This window comes from Oncorhynchus tshawytscha, linkage group LG26 (genome assembly GCF_018296145.1).
Source record: "Oncorhynchus tshawytscha isolate Ot180627B linkage group LG26, Otsh_v2.0, whole genome shotgun sequence".
NCBI lineage: Eukaryota > Metazoa > Chordata > Actinopteri > Salmoniformes > Salmonidae > Oncorhynchus > Oncorhynchus tshawytscha.
The window spans coordinates 11,116,844-11,133,870 of record NC_056454.1 but is presented as its reverse complement, the minus strand read 5'-3'; the positions used below and the strand labels follow the sequence as shown (position 1 = coordinate 11,133,870).

General features: G+C 42.3%; 1 protein-coding gene across 2 annotated transcripts in view; it reads right to left on the bottom strand.

The window, feature by feature from the left end:
* The window catches only part of LOC112225157 (protein Wnt-6), a 28,514-nt gene extending 11,823 nt beyond the window's left edge, over positions 1 to 16,691 (bottom strand). The window contains exons 1-3 of one of the 2 annotated variants that reach the window (XM_042306945.1): positions 16,007 to 16,691; positions 11,859 to 11,977; positions 11,532 to 11,752 (exon numbers count right to left, since the gene is read on the bottom strand). In XM_042306945.1, the coding sequence (XP_042162879.1) occupies positions 11,532 to 11,752; positions 11,859 to 11,926 (289 nt within the window). In that variant the 5' untranslated portion in view covers positions 11,927 to 11,977; positions 16,007 to 16,691. The remainder of the gene's footprint in view (positions 1 to 11,531; positions 11,753 to 11,858; positions 11,978 to 16,006) is intronic. The other variant, XM_024388837.2, reaches the window with a different exon arrangement.
* Positions 16,692 to 17,027: the final 336 nt, after the last annotated feature.

Sequence of the window (17,027 nt, the reverse complement as noted above, 5' to 3'; positions counted from 1 at the left end):
AACAAATTCTTATTTACAAGGACAGCCTGCTCCTTCTTCTTCGACATCAGGGGATTGAACCCCGGTCTCCCGCACAAAACAGGGATTCTTTAGCTAAATAGCCCAGTATTGTACTCCCGACCGCCACGTTGTACATCGCCATATTTTCCATTCCATCCTAACGGAAACACAGAGGGTGTTACATTTTTTCTTGGAATAGAAACACCATAATATTAATTAAATTAATTTAAGCAAGTACCAGTGAAACGTTTTGAAACACCTACTCATTCCAGGGTTTTCTTTATTTTTTACTAGTATCTATCATAGTTTTGATGTCTTCAACATTATTCTACAATGGAGAAAATAGTAAAAATAAAGTGTTCTAAAACTTTTGACCGGTAGTGTATATTTAGTCTCCCACCTGCCTTTTGGCGAACACCAAACGTGTTTGCTTATTTTTTTTCTTGAAGAAATGTTTTTTTTTCTGGACACTCTTCCGTAAAGCCCAGCTCTGTGGAGTGTACGGCTTAAAGTGGTCCTACGGACAGATACTCCAATCTCCACTGTGGAGGTTTGCAGCTCCTTTCAGGGTTATCTTTGGTCTCTTTGTTGCCTCTCTGGTAAATGCCCTCCTTGCCTGGTCTGTGAGTTTTGGTGGGCGGCCCTCTCTTGGCAGGTTTGTTGTGGTGCCATATTCTTTACATTTTTTAATAATGGATTTAATGGTGCTCTGTGGGATGTTCAAAGTTTCTGATATTGTTTTATAACCCAACCCTGATCTGTACTTCTCCACAACTTTGTCCCTGACCTGTTTGGAGAGCTACTTGGTCTTCATGGTGCTGCTTGCTTGGTGGTGTCCCTTGCTTAATGGTGTTGCAGACTCTGGGGCCTTTCAAAACAGGTGTATATATACTGAGATCACGTGACAGATCATTGGACACTTAGATTGCACACAGGTGGACTTTATTTATCTAATTATGTGACTTCTGAAGGTAATTGGTTGCACCAGATATTATTTAGGGGCTTCATAGCAAAGGGGGTGAATACATATGCAAGCACTACTTTTCCGTTAAAAAAATGTAAATAATTTTTTGAAACAAGTAATTTTTTCATTTCACTTCACCAATTTGGACTATTTTGTGTATGTCCATTACATGAAATTCAAATAAAAATCAATTGAAAATACAGGTTGTAATGCAACAAAATTGGAAAAACACCAAGGGGGATGAATACTTTTGAAAGGCACTGTGTTACCACTCATTTTGACATCTTCGGGAGATGAGAATCGTAGGCTGAACAATAACAGGCTACGGACCTAGAAAGCCGGAGCTTATTCAGAAGTCCCATTGTGTTACGACTGGTTGTAAATATATGGTGTAGGCTAGGTTCCATAAGGCTAGGTCCCGAGTTGGGGTGTTCCTCTTCGAGATCCATGTAAATATATGGTGTAGGGTAGGTTCCGTAAGGATAGGTCCAGAGTAGGGGTGTTCCTCTGCGAGATCCATGAGTGTCACTACAGTGTAGGATAGGTTCCGTGAAGGACAGGTCCCTAGTGGGGGAATTCTGAAAGAGGGACGAAAGTCTCAGCCACAGTGGCCATGAAGTCGAAGGGTGTGTGTGTGTGTGTACGTTTGAAGATGATTCATGTGTAGTAGCAGTAGCAGTAAAGAGAGATTGGTTTATGCCTTAGTGGTGCGGGGAAATGTGACAGATTAGGTGAATTGACAGACACAAAAGTATCATCCAGCACCAAAAGGTGGAGTATGGTGTAGTGACCAAACTATTGATAGCCTAAGCTGTTACTACTCAACACTGTTGGGGGGTGACGCTGATTCAGTTATAATGGATATGGCTTTTAGAAGCCAGTGTAACTGTATAGCTTCCGTCTCACTCCTCGCCCCTACCTGGGTTCGAACCAGGGACCCTCTGCACACATCGACAACAGCCACCCTTGAAGCATCGTTACCCATCGCTCAACAAAAGCCGCGGCCCTTGCAGGGCAAGGTCTACGTCAAGGTCTCAAAGCGAGTGACGTCCCCGATTGAAACACTATTAGCGCACACACCACTAACTAGCTAGCCATTTCACATCGGTTACACCAGGAGACTCCCGGAGTGGGATGGGTAGAAAGGCAAAATGTTACCAAAGCATTAGAAGTGCAAAAAAAAGGCATATGACCAGCACCAAGAACCAAATAAATGGTGGGAAAAATTTGCCAAATTGGACAAAATTGCTACACATTATTCCGTAGATAGAAAGTTTAAAACCAGCCAAGAATGCAATCGTAGTGTGGAATATTGAAATCAGAGAACAGTCCAAACTACAATATGCAGGCATCCTAACCATGGCATTTTATCAGCAGCGGATAAAACTGGAAAAAGGGAAAAATAGTGACCTGCAAGGTCAAATGGAGCAGGCAGTGGACAAGAATGAGACAACAAATAAGAAACTAGGCGTATCCGAAGGGAGTGCGCATAGATTAGATCAGGGGTGTCCAACCCTGTTCCTGGAGAGCTACCTTTCTGTATGTTTTCGCGCAAACCCCAGTTGTAACTAACCTGGTTCAGTTTATCAACCAGCTGATTATTAGAATCAGGTGTGATAGATTAGGGTTGGAGTGAAAACCTACAGGATGGTAACTATCCAGGAACGGTTTGGAGAGCCCTGGATTAGATTAACAAAAGCAGGAATTGGCTGTTGCGCTAGAAAAGAGTCAAAACCTAAACCAGGAATTAGAGGGTGCCCTTGAGGATAGACAAAAACAAATAAAACAACTCATGGTTGCGCTTCAACAGTATTACAAATACGTGTGGAGGAGTATATGTAATTGCACCTCATCCGCCGTTCACCACATGCTACAAGGTGAAAGGTCACAGGTACAGTAAAAGAGGCAAAAGAGCGATATGGGATGCGAGAGGCAGAGGACAGGCAAATTACGAGTCTGGATTATAGTAGTACCGGACTGGATAGTGATTAGCATTATCCAGGTAATCATAGAGATGTGCACCCAGTACGAACACACAAGACCCCGGTTACATATTATCCGTGACAAATAGTACCAGGGGAGGACAACCCTGTTCCTGATGACGCACATCCTCAAGTACGGATCCAAATTCAGCATCACCATCAGCCAATGAGCGAATTGGGTAGTATTATGAAAGAGGCACCAGATCCAGTAAGGGAGGGACAGGAATTTATCAGTTGCCGGAGGAAACAGTGTAGAATTTTTGGGTTCCATGCTGGTGATTACAATCATATTGTACGCTCGCTTTTGCCAAGGGCCATGTTATCAGCACTCGCACGGGGATATCGAAGCATGTGACCCAGCCGACAGCAAATTATGAAATTGAGGGATTCTTAACTAGTTGGGAATGTATTGTTTAGACGGATGCGAGTGAAATTAGTAACTGAAAGAAGGAGTACGCGATTACGTGGATCGGATGGATGATGCGTTATGTCTTGTCATGGTTCCTCCTGGCACCAGAGGGCGGTAGAGTCCGCCCTAGAGACTTTTATTGGACTCAGGTGTGTCTTATTATTTTAATGATGTCCCTGTTTAAAAAAGGTGTGTTTTCTGTGGTCGTTACGTGAGTGAGTTTGTGAGACTTAGTGTTTGTTGGCTTTTCAAGTGTACTGTGATCCCGTGGCTTCTGTTTCTCTGTGAAGTATTATGTTTATCCTTAACCACTGATTCCTTGTCTGGTCTCTTCTCTGCACCTGGGTCCAACCGTACCACGTCACAGTACTAATCTGACAATGGGGGACGTTACAGGGAATTGGAAGAGCAGAATTTAATATGACTGGGATGGCGATTTGTGAGGCTAATAAATTAAGGAATTGGGTAATCAAGTCTCTGGGGAACGATACCACTCTGTGTATATTGTTACAGGGGATAGCTCGTAGGAGAGGAATGACATCTGTGCACAATATAGAGAACACTATGATGTTTAACTGAACATCACACATACCCATATCATGGTGAGAGTAGCAGAGATAGTGTTGTCATTTCAGACACTATTGTCAACTTTCAGTGAGGCGTTTGTCAAAGAAGGTACAACGCTTGAAAGAATAGCTACAGATCCCTGTATACAGTAGGCCATCTAACCGGAAGGGAAGTTCACTGAGGTAGTATCATCACATCTCCTGCAGAGTGTGATTAAGAAACATGTGACTCAGAGTTTTGTAAGGTTGGATACTCTTCCAACTCCACTAATATCTCCCACATTTCTAACAGCCAGCAAACACTTTACATTTCTCCCAGAAGATTGAGACCGAGTGACGGTAAACAGAAAGTGTCAGAAGGTGGCTGCTTATCAACCATTGGGACCGAAAGTTAGCACAGTAACGAGGGTGTTCACAAAGGGGTGGGTGTGGATCGGCCTTGGGATGAGCGATGTGTACCTAACTGGAGCACAGGAAAGTATTATCCACGGTAACGACTGTAGCAGAATATAGGAGGTCATTGAAGATGTCGGTGGCTAGGGAACCAGGTATGAGTTGGGAGATAGGTAGGGAGTATCTGAAAGGTTCAGTCCTAGATCTATCTGTGCATTGTTGGGATATCATCTTCTGAAGGCATTGATGTTGAAACGTATATACAGTGCTGATTTACCTCAGGATGAGATAAAGTTGATTAGGGCCGTGTATCTCGTGTATCTCGTGAAGGAGTTTGGGAGCGAAGTGAAAATGACATGGCTTGGGAACACCTCTTGTAACCTGTGGCCTGACAGTTGGAAGTCTGGGTGAGGCATGAGGAGATTTTTTAGGGCCTTCATTTTAGAGGAACCCGGCAGAAAATGATCCCAACTGCATAGAGTCAAGTGAAGAGCGAGTGGGAATCGTCATGTTATCAAACTTCAGTTTGTCTTTGCATATATAATTATGTAAGGCATAGCACATTATGAATACTTGTTATGTTTTGTGTTTCTTTCTGCTTTTCAAGTCTTGTGCTATCACTCTCTTAGGAACCAGAAGGAGGAAGTGGAGAAAGTAAAAAGGTCCATCTGAAATGGAGGAAGTCAAAAGCTTCAGCTGAAATGTTATTCTCAGTTGAACGACGAGAGATGGAAATAGCAGGGAGGAGGTGGTGTAAACGGAGGTGTAAACATAATAATCAACTGTGAATGTTAACCATGAATGTTAACCATGTTTAAATTCCTGTTCATTTATAAGTAATTCCAAGTTTAAATTAGTTGAACAGTATGGAATTAATGTGCAAAAGGGGGGACTGTTGGGTACTACATTCTAAACTTGAAATATGAAATATCCCTATTCATGTTATCATATTAGAACCGAGGGTATAGAAATCTACTGAGTGAGAGAGGGGAATGCAGAAAGTGCACATGTTGTCAGAACATGTTATTGTTATATATCAGGTATCCTATGGAGAGGGCCAGAGTCTGGTTCCAGTCAACAGGACAGTCGTGAGTTGGTGAGGAGTGAGGAATTTGGGCCAAGGTCAGGTCAGATGAAGTGAGAAAGAACACGCATCACTAAATTCTGTCTAGCAACAGAGATGCATTGGCTGTCCAGATGTGTAAGGGAGGAGACACGGCAAAGGAAGAAGGTATAAATATATGGGCTTGTGTAAATATGTCTTTGTCTTTCAGCTGTTTGAACCATTGGGTGAATAAACTTGGTTTGAGCTTTGACTAGTTGTCTGTTAGTTTTTCACTCCATTTTTCAGAACATAACACTCTCAACCAGCTTCATGAGGAATGCTTTTCCAACAGTCTTGAAGATGTTCCCACATATGCTGAGCCCTAGTTGGCTGCTATTCCTCCACCTCATCCCAAACCATCTCAATTAGGTTGAGGTTGGGTGATTGTGGAGGCCAGGTCATCTGATGCAGCTCTCCATCACTCTCCTTCTTGGTCAAATAGCCCTTACACATTCTGGAGGTGTGTTGGATCATTGTCCTGTTGAAAAACAAATGATTGTCACAATAAGTGAAAACCAGATGGGAAGGTGTATCACTGCAGAATACTATGGTGGCCATGCTGGCCATGCTGGTTATGCCTTGAATTCTAAATAAAGCAGACACTGTCACCAGAAAAGCACCACACCATCACACCTTCTCCTCCATGCTTCACGGTGGGAACCACACATGCGGAGATCATCTGTTCACCTGCTCTGCATCTCACAAAGACACGGGGGTTGGAACCAAAAAATCTCACATTTGGACAAAGGACGGATATCCACCGGTCATTGCTCGTGTTTCTTGGCCCAAGCAAGACTCTTCTTATTATTGGTGTCCTTTAGTAGTGGCTTCTTTGCAGCAATTCAAACATGAAGGCCTGATTCTCTGAACAGTTGATCTTGAGATGTGTCTGTTAATTGAACTCTGTGAAGCATTTATTTGAAGCTGCAATCTGAGGTGCAGTTAACCCGATTGAATTTATCCTCTGCAGCAGAGGTAACTCTGGGTCTTCCTTTCCTGTGGTGGTCCTCATGAGAGCCAGTTTCATCATAGCGCTTGATGGTTTTTGCGACTGCACTTGAAGAAACTTTCAAAGTTCTTGAAATGTTCTGCATTGACAGACCTTCATGTCTTAAAGTAATGATGGCCTGTTGTTTCTCTTTGCTTATTTGAGATGTTCTTGCCATAATATGGACTTGTTATTTTACCAAATAGGGCTATCTTTTTTATACCACCCCTACCTTGTCACAACACAACTGATTGGCTCAAACGTATTAAGGGAAGAAATTCCACAAATTAACTTTTAACAAGGCACACCTGTTAATTGAAATGCATTCCAGGTGACTACCTCATGAAGCTGGTTGATAGAATGTCAAGAGTGTGCAAAGCTGTCATCATGGCAAAGGGTGGCTACTTTGAAAAATCTCAAATATATTTTGATGTTTAACACTTTTTTGGTTACTACATGATTCCATGTGTGTTCTTTCATAGTTTTGATGTCTTCACTATTATTCTACAATGTAGAAAATAGCACAAATAAAGAAAAACCTTCTTTATTAATGAGTAGGTGTGGCCAAACTTTTGACTGGTACTGTATATCAGTGGAGGCTCCTCAGAGGAAGGGGAGGACCATCAGCAAATTTCATAAAAATATAATACATATCCTTTTTTGATAAAACTATACAAAATCTATTAATGTCACCAAATAATTTATTAAAACACATAATGTTTTGCAATGAAGGTCTACAGTAGCCTCAACAGCACTCTGTAGGGTAGCAACATGGTGTAGCTGGAGGACAAATTGCTTCCGTCCATCTCTGGGCACAATGACTTCAATACAAAACCTAGGCGGCTCATGGTTCTCACCCCCTTCCATAGACCTACACAGTAGTTATATCAACTCCAACCTCCAACATATCAGAGCTCTTGCAGCATGAACTGACATGTTGTCCACCCAATCGAAGGATCAAAGAATTAATCTAGTACTGAAAGCATAAGCTACAGCCAGCTAGCACTGCACTGCATCAAATGTGGTGAGTAGTTGACTCAAAGAGAGAGAAAGACAATAGTTGAACAGTTTTGAACAAATTCATTGATTCAAAAATGGAGGAGCAAGAGAGAGAGAGGGAGATTTGGTCATTTTTGTCACTTTCACTTAATTAGCTAGCAAATGCAGCTAGCTAGTTTAACCTACTCAAACACCCAGTTCAAACATAGATGAATGCTATGTTAGCTAGCTGGCTATGACTATCCAACACTGGAACTCTTCCAAGTCAAGGTAAAGTGCATTCGGAAAGTATTCAGATCCCTTCCCTTTTCCCACATTTTGTTACGTTACAGCCTTATTCTAAAATGGATAAAATAAAAACATGTCCATATCAATCGACACACAACACCCCATAATGATAAAGCGGAAAAAGTTTTTTATTTTAGCAACAACAACTAAAACTATATATACCTTGTTTGCAATAGTATTCAAACCCTCGAAATTGAGCTCAGATGCATTCTTTCCATTGAATATCCTTGAGATGTTTCCACAACTTGATTGGAGTCCACCTGTGGTAAATTCAATTGATTGGACATGATTTGGAAAGGCACACACCTGTCTATATAAGGTCCCACAGTTGGCAGTGCACGTCAGAGCAAAAACCAAGCCATGAGGTCGAAGGAATTGTCCATAAAGCTCAGAGACAGGATTGTGTCGAGGCACAGATCTGAGGAAGGATACCAAAAAATGTCTGCAGAATTTAAGGTCCCCAAGAACACAGTGGCCTCCATCACTCTTAAATGGAAGATGTTTGGAACCACCAATACTCTTCCTAGAGCTGGCCGCCCTGCCAAACGGAGCAATCAGGGAGAAGGGGCCTTGGTCAGGGAGGTGACCAAGAACCCGATGGTCACTCTGACAGAGCTCCAGAGTTCCTCTATGGAGATGGGAGAACCTTCCAGAAGAACAATCATCTCTGCAGCACTCCACAAATCAGACCTTTATGGTAGAGGCCATAAAGGCCAGGCCTTACTCAGTATAAGGTACATGACACCCCACTTGGAGTTTGCCAAAAGGTACCTAAAGGATTTTCAGACCATGAGAAACAAGATTCTCTGGTCTGATGACACCAAGATTGAACTCTGGAGGAAACCTGGCACCATCCCTATGGTGAAGCATGGTGGTGGCAGCATCATGCTGTGGGGATGCTTTTCAGAGGCAGGGACTGGGAGACTAGTCAGGTTCAAGTTGAAAGACGAAAATCTGCTCCTGAGCGCTCAGGACCTCAGACTGGGGTGAAGGTTCACTTCCCAACAGGACAACGACCCAAAACACACAGCAAAGACAATGCAGGAGTGGCTTCGGGACAAGTCTCTGAATGCCCTTGAGTGACCCAGCCAGAGCCTGGACTTGAAACCGATCAAACATCTCTGGAGAGACCTAAAAATAGCTGTGCAGCGACACTCCCCATCCAACCTCACAGAGATTGAGAGGGTCTGCAGAGAAAAATGGGAGAAACTACCGAATATAGGTGTGCCAAGCTTGTAGCGTCATAATCACTGCCAAAGTCATTTTGACAAAGTACTGAGTAAATGGTCTGAATACTTATGCAAATGTGACTGTGTTTTTTATTGTTAATATATTTGCAACATTTTCAAAAAAACTGTTTTTTCTTTGTCATTATGGGGTATTCTGAGTAGATTGATGAAGAAAGAAAACTATTTAATCCATTTTAGAATAAGGCCATAACGTAACAAAATGGGGAAAAGTCAAGGGGTCTGAAGACTTTCCAAACGTACTCAAAAGTTTGGACACTTACTCATTCAAGGGTTTTTCCCTTATTTAATTTATTTTTTCTTCTAAATGGTAGAATACATCAAAACTATGAAAAAACATGTGGAATCATGTAGTAACAAAAAAGTGTTAAACAAATCAAAATATATTTTATATTTGAGATTCTTCAAAGTGGCCAAATGGACAATGACCCAACAAACCTCCAGGCTGTGTAAGGGCTATTTGACCAAGAAGGACAGTGATGGAGTGCTGCATCAGGTGACCTGACCTCCACAATCACCCGACCTCAACCTAATTGAGATGGTTTGGGATGAGGTGGATCGCAGAGTTAAGGAAAAGCAGCCAACAAGGGCTCAGTATATGTGGGAACTTCTTCAAGACTGTTGGAAAAGCATTCCAGGTGAAGCTGGTTGAGAGAATGCCAAGCATGTGCAAAGCTGTCATCAAGGCAATGAGTACTAATAATAATAATAAGTATGCATCCCAAATTACACCTTTTCCCCAAAGGTATTGTCCTATATAGGGAATATGATGCCATTTTGGACTCAGACTAATTGTGTCACATTCATAAGGAAGGACTACTGAAGGACCTAGAATGTGTGGTGGTTGTTTTCTCTCCAGGAGTCTGGAGAAAACATCTCCGCCAAGCCAGGCGATGCAAAGCTCCCAAATGATGATTGACAGAGAAGCAGACAGAAGCAGGAACATTCTGACAAATTAATATTGAGTTGCATTCCTGAGGTGGCAATGGAAATTACATTCAGACTATATTATGATTATTATATCTAATCACAACCACATATTGTCTCTGAGCACGTCTAACTACTCAATTATAACCATGAGACAACATGTCGAAGCAGCCAGCAGGGATCACAGTTAACCTCTGGCATTGAGAAGCCAACACAACAACAGCTTTGGATTATACATTTAAATCTAGAAAATATAGCTTCAAGTTATTTTTGCAAAGGGAGAAAAATGTAAGCTACTTCGTGCAGCAGCCCCAGCCCACCGCGCGCATGTGAGAAAGTGAACCTGTCTTTGCAGATCTCCCTGCACTGACAAATGGTCATTAGTGGTACATCTTGATAATTGTGCTGAATGCTTCAAAACAGAGGAGCACTTAAGCCTTACCTAAAGACATGGAGGAATTTACGATTAATTACCATTTTTACCTAGCAGTTTCACAGAGTTCTCTAGTTCTCAGTGAAAGGAGTTGCTAATGTTGTAGCCTAATCCTGACAGCAACATCTCGTCACTCAATTTACACTCAACTAAAGCCACAAAGATGCTACTCAGATCAGACTGTCTATGAACTGATCAGTCCAATAAGTGGTCACATACCACACCACAGGCACTCTGCCCTCTGCTGGCCTTCAGCAACAAAACAGGAAAGTTACAAACCAGAGTTTACAGGAAGATGACATATGTAATCTAGCACTTTAGGAGGTATCATCTTAATACCCAGATCTTCCTCATTGTGCGACCAAAATGATGTTAAAACACCCGCAGAATACTTAGCTTTGCCACAGGAGATTACAGGCTTCGTCTGGAATTGCTTATATGGCTTGACTACGGCATGAGATATGTTTAACTCAGAATGTAGTCTTAAGAACTAAGTAGAGGTTCTTTGAGACAGAAAATCTTTAAGTGAAAGTTAGAATAGGCATTTCTGGTTATCAGATGACTGACGATGAAGAACAGGAATTTTGTCAGTGCCGGCGGTACGTTAGTACTCTAATTTGTTTTGAAGATGAACGACATCCTCTAAAGGCCATGTATGAGCTAAATAGTTAAGAAGATAAAAACCAATAAAGGATACACTGTATTGGATCTAAACGGTGGCTTGTTGACAAAAACACTTCCTTGTTGGTACACACAGAATGGTCTCTATGAACCACAAACTGAAAGGTGAAAAAGGGCGAGACACCGTACAAAAAGCAGGACAATAATTGCATAGTAGCAGGACCCAACAGTTTTATTTCTGACTTCAAAAGAGCACAGTTGATGTTAGAGATCAATGGTTATGAGAAGCAATTTAGGAGATCAATTTGGAGTGTGCAATTGAATGCAAAAGAGGAGCAGTCAAGTGTAAATCTGCCTTGTTAACATACAACAGATGGCCTTGTTCTCCACTGTACTTGGGATCAGACCTGAAATTGAAGTGAGGCCATTGGCTGTGCTCTCAAAGGGTCAAGGGGTCACATCCTAAGTGATACACTTTTGAACCATGAGAAAGGCACTTAGATGATCAGTCTCCATGTCAGGCAGCATGTGTGTTGAGGTATTAGAAAAACTTTGGGGGTAATTATTAAAGGTTCCTATTTATTTCCATTACGACAAGTCCTCACTCACCTTGTTGGAGTATTTTGCCAAAGTACTTGTTCTGACTGGTGCAGTTCCAGCGGCGAAAGCGAAACTGGTACTGGCACTCCCGCACACCCAGCTTGGCACCCTTGGCGACCTCGTGGACGATCTCTGGCTGGGTCTGGCAAAGCTCGGCCTGCTTGCCCGCTAATCGCTTGGTCTTCCTGCAGATACTGTTGGGATCCATAACCAGAGGGCTCCCCACTGCCCTACAGGGAAGCACACAACACATAGACTGTGACTACAACTCCTGTGTCATGCTACAGTGGCATAACATTATTATGAGGTCTTGTTACATTTCAGAAAGTATCTTACCTAGAAGTAGCACTACATTTAAATGAATGTGTTCTTCTATCAGGCAGTTTGGTTACTTGACACCACATAGTTGTGCAAAAAAAGACATTTCAGGTGTGGAGAGAAATAGTAAAGCTGTGCTGATCGTCAGGGAACATAGGAAAGAGAGAGAAAGTTGCATCTTAATTGCTGTGTTTCTTACATCGCGTTGACAGATGTATGTTTACACTTAGGTAAATTGTTTATTTCAATTCCTAATGGGAGTACGGGCCTCAGGTCCAACACTGTGAACTCTCGCCAGTACTTCCCATGACAGTTGCTATGACATAATGTGAGAACAGCCCTATCCCCCTGTTCCCTCTATTCAATAACTCTGCATCTGACTCCAGTTCAGCTGATGTGATCCGTAAACCTCGAGTCCATTTTTATCATTATGTGGGAGTAAGGAGTGAGTGAGAATACCTCATTGCTTTTCACTCACCCCTGTCACAGCTAATCTTTCTAAGTAATAACATTCATCTGCCTCATGAGTTTGTTTTAAGAAGTCAAACAAGCGCTCTTTCCAATCCCTAGCATGGCGGTCTGATAAGAAGCATGAGACACAGGATATTTGCTCTTAAAATGTAATGCATCCCATCTCCGGTAAGTCAATTACTTTATTGAAATAGAAACCATTTATATATCAATGTCTGAAATGTCACTGTATATCTGTGATTCAATCAAAATACCAATTATTTGTACAGTTCGATGTACCTTTTTTAGTTATAGCGTAATGGAAAACTACAAACTGAACTGCCAACATGCTGTACACTTGTCCTTGAAAGACTGAAAAATAGCATAATGGCTGCACAGATTAAGCAAATAGAAATTCCTAAAAGCCTAAAAGTGGGGAGTGAAAAGCAACTTAATGCCCACAATGTGAGTTATCTTCGCGGAAGTGTGAGAACTTGACTCCGACAGTCCAGCGTCAACAACTTCTGGGATCCAGACATCCTTCAATGTATTGACAACGTCTCCACAGAAACGAATTACAGGGGAATTACATCTCAAGCACGCTCTAGTATTCCTACACAGATCTGACTCCAATGAATCCACACCCCTGTGTAATTAAGATCTGCAGATGCAGTACTTAGCAAGACACCCCAGGTCTTTACAACCCCTAATTATCTGATGTGTCACGGCCTTCAAATCTGTGTGAATCTGTGTGCGAGGATCACAGCTTTGAAATTGGCTCGACGAGCTGCTCACAAAAATAAGGGACCAGGATTTACTGCAGTAGGTGTAGACTCGTAAAAAATAGCAGCCCATGTTGGACAGAGTTTCTTCTCTAAGTCCTGTGTCATTGTTCAAGGCAAAGGCAAACCCTCCTAGCACAATTCAAAAGAAACGCTTGAATATCACATGAGCAGCTGATGCAGCTTGAACAATGGCAGGGCCGTGCCTAGCTTTTCGGGGGCCCTAGGCAAAATGTTGTTGTGTGCCCCCCCCCATTTTTCCATGGGGCGGAGAAAATGTTGCTATTTTATAACAAACTTCATGCAATTCTGCTCATTTTGCCATTGGTCAAGTTTTAATAGCTGGTTAAACTAATTTACCAATCTACAAAAATTTTGCTGACATAGGCTAATTGAGTGATTGTCAGTGACTGACATAACAAGGGAAAAACTGCTGCATAACCAAATTTCCAAATTGCACCTTGTGTAGTCTACTATTCTAACTCTCAACAGTAAGTTGAGACTCAGACTGAGTTCAACATTTTTTGTAAAATAATATTAATCAATACAAAAATTTTGTCGGGCCACCTAATAGCAAGTGTGGGGCCGGCCCGGAACGCTGGCATTGACCAAGTCTGAGTATGGTCGAGAAATATGTAGATGAAGACATTTGTCTGTCTTGACCACCATACTGTGTTCCAGTGTTAATCCAAACCAGCACTACCCTGAACAGGACCCTAAGAGGAACATAATGCTATTAGTGTTGAATATAAAGGATAGGGCTCTTTATAAGCACACATAAAAGGAACTACAAAATCAAGCAATCATTCTTCCCTGTCCATGCAATGTGTCTGTATTCCTTTGATTTATCAGTCACGGTAAAGCCCCTGGACATGATAACGTTGAAACAGAGTCCAATCATAACACAAATGAGGATGTATCGCCATCGATGCAATCAAGAGCCCTCTAAGCAGCGTCTCACATTAAATAGCATAGAGATGACCAGAGACCAAAATAGAGCGGGAAACACTGATAAGGGGACAAGTATCCAAATAATCAGTCTCAATGTAGGCCGACGTGATCCGTTGGAGATAAGCCGTTCTTCTAGCTGCATGTGTACCTCAAGTTACATTATGAATTGCACGGCCGTAGATACGTGTCCCTTTTTTCACTTTGCAAACGAGTGAATTTCATCCTCCTTAATCCTCTAAGTATGCTGGATATGAAGTCAGTCACGACAAGGCTGGATCGCTAGCTGGAGAGTGGCTTGGGTTCAGCTCTGTGGTCCGTGGCTCAGAGCCATGGCCCAATCATCGCTAGAACTCGACACTAAATCAAGTGACTGGAGCCCGGGGTCCTGCATGACACCGATGCACCGCTGCTGTCTGTCACATGTTTGTCTTGCAATAAGTGAGGATAGCATGAGGCCTACGTGTGCACTGAAAAATCCCAACGTCTGGAAATCGGCAGAGGCCACATACTCTGCGGTTAAACAGTGTACATAGTATCCCTGGCCAAGCCTCGTCATTGAATCTTTATCTGATCCCATCTCTCTGGCCTGGATTGGAAATCATGCAATTTTCCAGAAATATGTATTGCTTTGAAATGGGAGTGAGAACAATAAATATCTAGTATAATGAAGTGCTTCTCTGCAGGTGATGCAGAGCTGTAGACTGGTCCGGGACCCATTCCAAGCCGGGTGAATGGGAATGGCACACGCTATATGCATACCTGTGGGCCACACTCCTGGCTGCCTGCCAGACTTATGACCCACACTTACCCAGGAGGATCAGGAGGTTACTTGTCCTGAAACCTGCAAAGGCATTCCACACTCGCTGGTCTCACTGCTCTTTGTCCAAATGATTAGAGCCTAATCAAGGAAGCTCTGAAAGAATGGGTTTATCTCTGGACGTTTCATCTTCCCCACAAATTACATCCTGTCTGTCTGGTCACGCTGACAATCATTTGCTTCAAAAGACAAGGGGTAGAGAGACAGGGGTGTGATGGCATGCCCAGCTCTCAACAGAAAGCATCTTTGTCCTGTCAAACTGCAGGACCTCCAGGTGTGCTCACCTGAGTGCTCCAATTTTGTCTTAGAGGAGAGATGTTCACAGTTCAGCAGTACTAATAGCTGGCCATTATCGAGATTGGATGAGATGCAAACGTGAAATGGTTTGATTTATCTAAACATCCCCCTTCAGATGTGCCATGTCTCAAATGAATGTATTATACTTTAATAACACATCTGGCTCTGTCTTTTCAAGTCTCATACATCTCAGAGTGCTGAACAAAGAATTGTTTTATGATGACATATAGGCACTGCCTCAAGGTCCACCTAAAATTCCAACTCTGACAGCACTAATATCTTCTCTTTTTTTGTTTTTACTACAAAGGCAGACCTCCAAAAGTTGCAGCTGCATCTTTCTGTCGAGCCAAGGCATAACATTAGGGTCTTTCGTTTTTAATTCGTTTTTATTTTTTATTTACTTAACCACATTTTATAGATTCGTTTGTTATCAACAATAAAAATGCTGTATCGAAAAAATATTGTGTGGTAAACTAACAAATGTTGGGAGACTGACAGGGATTGTTTTGTCAATCGTTACAATTTATTTGAGTAAGGTTGCAATACGGTGAGAGGTTAAGCAGAATCTTTAATTGGCAAGTAATTGCAGACAAAGCTTCACAATGCGGTCAAGGTCATCAAACGTGTTACCACGTTATTACACTTGTCAATACGAGGCTATTTGAATAGTGGTTGTATCAATAGAGTCGGATCCAGAATTGAATTTTAGTGCAATATGCAGAACATGGACAAAACATCAAAGACATGGACACGCGTGCATAACCTAGCCTACAAAACATCAGATGACATAAACGCTTTATTCTGAGAAAGCTCATTTCCATTTGCAACTACACTGGAAGCACATGTTAATTGTATGTAGCATGACTTACCACCATAACCCAATGATATTGACCGGACATAGGAGAATGAAAAACAGGGCAAGTTGAGTCCGAGATAATAGAATCGTCATGATGAGAGTATCCTACCAAAAAAAAAAAGTTACGTTCAAAAATTAGAGCCGTCAATTAATGTGTTGTTGTTTTCTTGGGACGTCCTGCAAAATTGGTGATCTGCAGGATTTAGAACCTCCACGAAACGCGCATAAAATCCATTGAACTCCTCTTTGGGTGCATCACTAACGTTCGATTACTCGGTCAAGAGGGAAGAAACTTCCGTGGTGAAATGTGTTAACCTCTTCATAGTCCTTTCTCTGGCAGACAGATTCAAAGCTCAAATGCCAGAGGAAGAAGTGACAAGCACGTCTTAACTAAAACACACAAATTCCAATAGCACAGCGATTTTAATCTGGCAGCAAGGATACTACAGCCCGGGGGTGGTGGGATGCAGCCAGACCTTGGGCAGAAAAGTAAACCCAATGACCCAGCAGATTCCGCGTGGACAATTAATGTTGACGTTATTACGCAAAAGTAATCAATTGTATTGGCCTTGGTAACATTGGTTGGATTAGTTGGTTGCTCGGCATCGAAATGGTTGTTCATTTTCGATTCACGGGTAGTAGTCAAAGCGCACAAGTTTACCCAGGTGTCTACGCGCTCGTGCACCCCCCTTCCCCCCACACCCGTATTCAAGTGGGAACGTATTTTCCTTGGATAAGAAATGCGCTCATCTCCAACCCGGTATGACGTTGCTTCGGGGCAAGTGAAATCCTTACTGTCGCTCAGAAAAACTGGATAATTACTTGGACGAGCCTGTGTGCACAAGGGTATTTTGTGAAATGGGAGAAAGAGAGAAACATTTCCCTTGCGTGTTTACAGTAAAGAAATAAGAGCTCACGGGAATGGAGGAATTCATCTCAGGTGTTGCAAATAGGCATACCTCTGCCATATTTGCCCATATCTGTTGATAACGTAAACATGCACACTTTTGGCGAAACTATGTATGCCCTCACCT